The 470-nt window shown below is 34.7% G+C and overlaps 1 protein-coding gene across 1 annotated transcript in view; it reads right to left on the reverse strand.

Moving 5' to 3' along the window:
• Nucleotides 1-41: 41 nt before the first annotated feature.
• The window catches only part of LOC119594641 (sodium- and chloride-dependent betaine transporter-like), a 41,020-nt gene continuing 40,591 nt past the window's right edge, over nt 42-470 (reverse strand). The window contains exon 12 of the mRNA XM_037943690.1: nt 42-237. Coding sequence (XP_037799618.1) covers nt 208-237 — 30 coding nt within the window. The 3' untranslated portion in view covers nt 42-207. The remainder of the gene's footprint in view (nt 238-470) is intronic.

Here is a 470-nt window from a genome sequence, read left to right on the forward strand (position 1 = left end):
GTTACTCTGGACACATATACATACTAATTAAAGAGAGCAGATTATAGATTGGCGTCTGTTCTACGCTCACTTTATTGAGTTATTTATTTGGCTTCATCTTCCTTCCTATCTGAAAATAGGAATCCGTGTCTCATATAGCAATCAGTGTCATGCCTCTGCAGGCTCGTTTTTTCTGAGATTCTGTGATCTTCTTTAGTTCATCTTGTGTCACTCTGTTGGTGTAAGTTCAGGATACAGCTAAGGAGGAGAAAAATATATTAATAACATTCCTAATGACAGAAGTAACAACTGTAGCGATACGTTTAAATATATCATGTCATGAGATAAAATATACAAATTGTTATTGTTTACGCTAAGGGAATTATTTATAATGATAGAAAACGTTTGTGATTTTAGGGTTAACTACAGTATATCAAGAAGCGAACACTGTAAACCAGAGGTAACAGATATCACACACAGACACACAGACA

This window comes from Penaeus monodon, chromosome 34 (assembly GCF_015228065.2).
Source record: "Penaeus monodon isolate SGIC_2016 chromosome 34, NSTDA_Pmon_1, whole genome shotgun sequence".
Lineage (NCBI taxonomy): Eukaryota > Metazoa > Arthropoda > Malacostraca > Decapoda > Penaeidae > Penaeus > Penaeus monodon.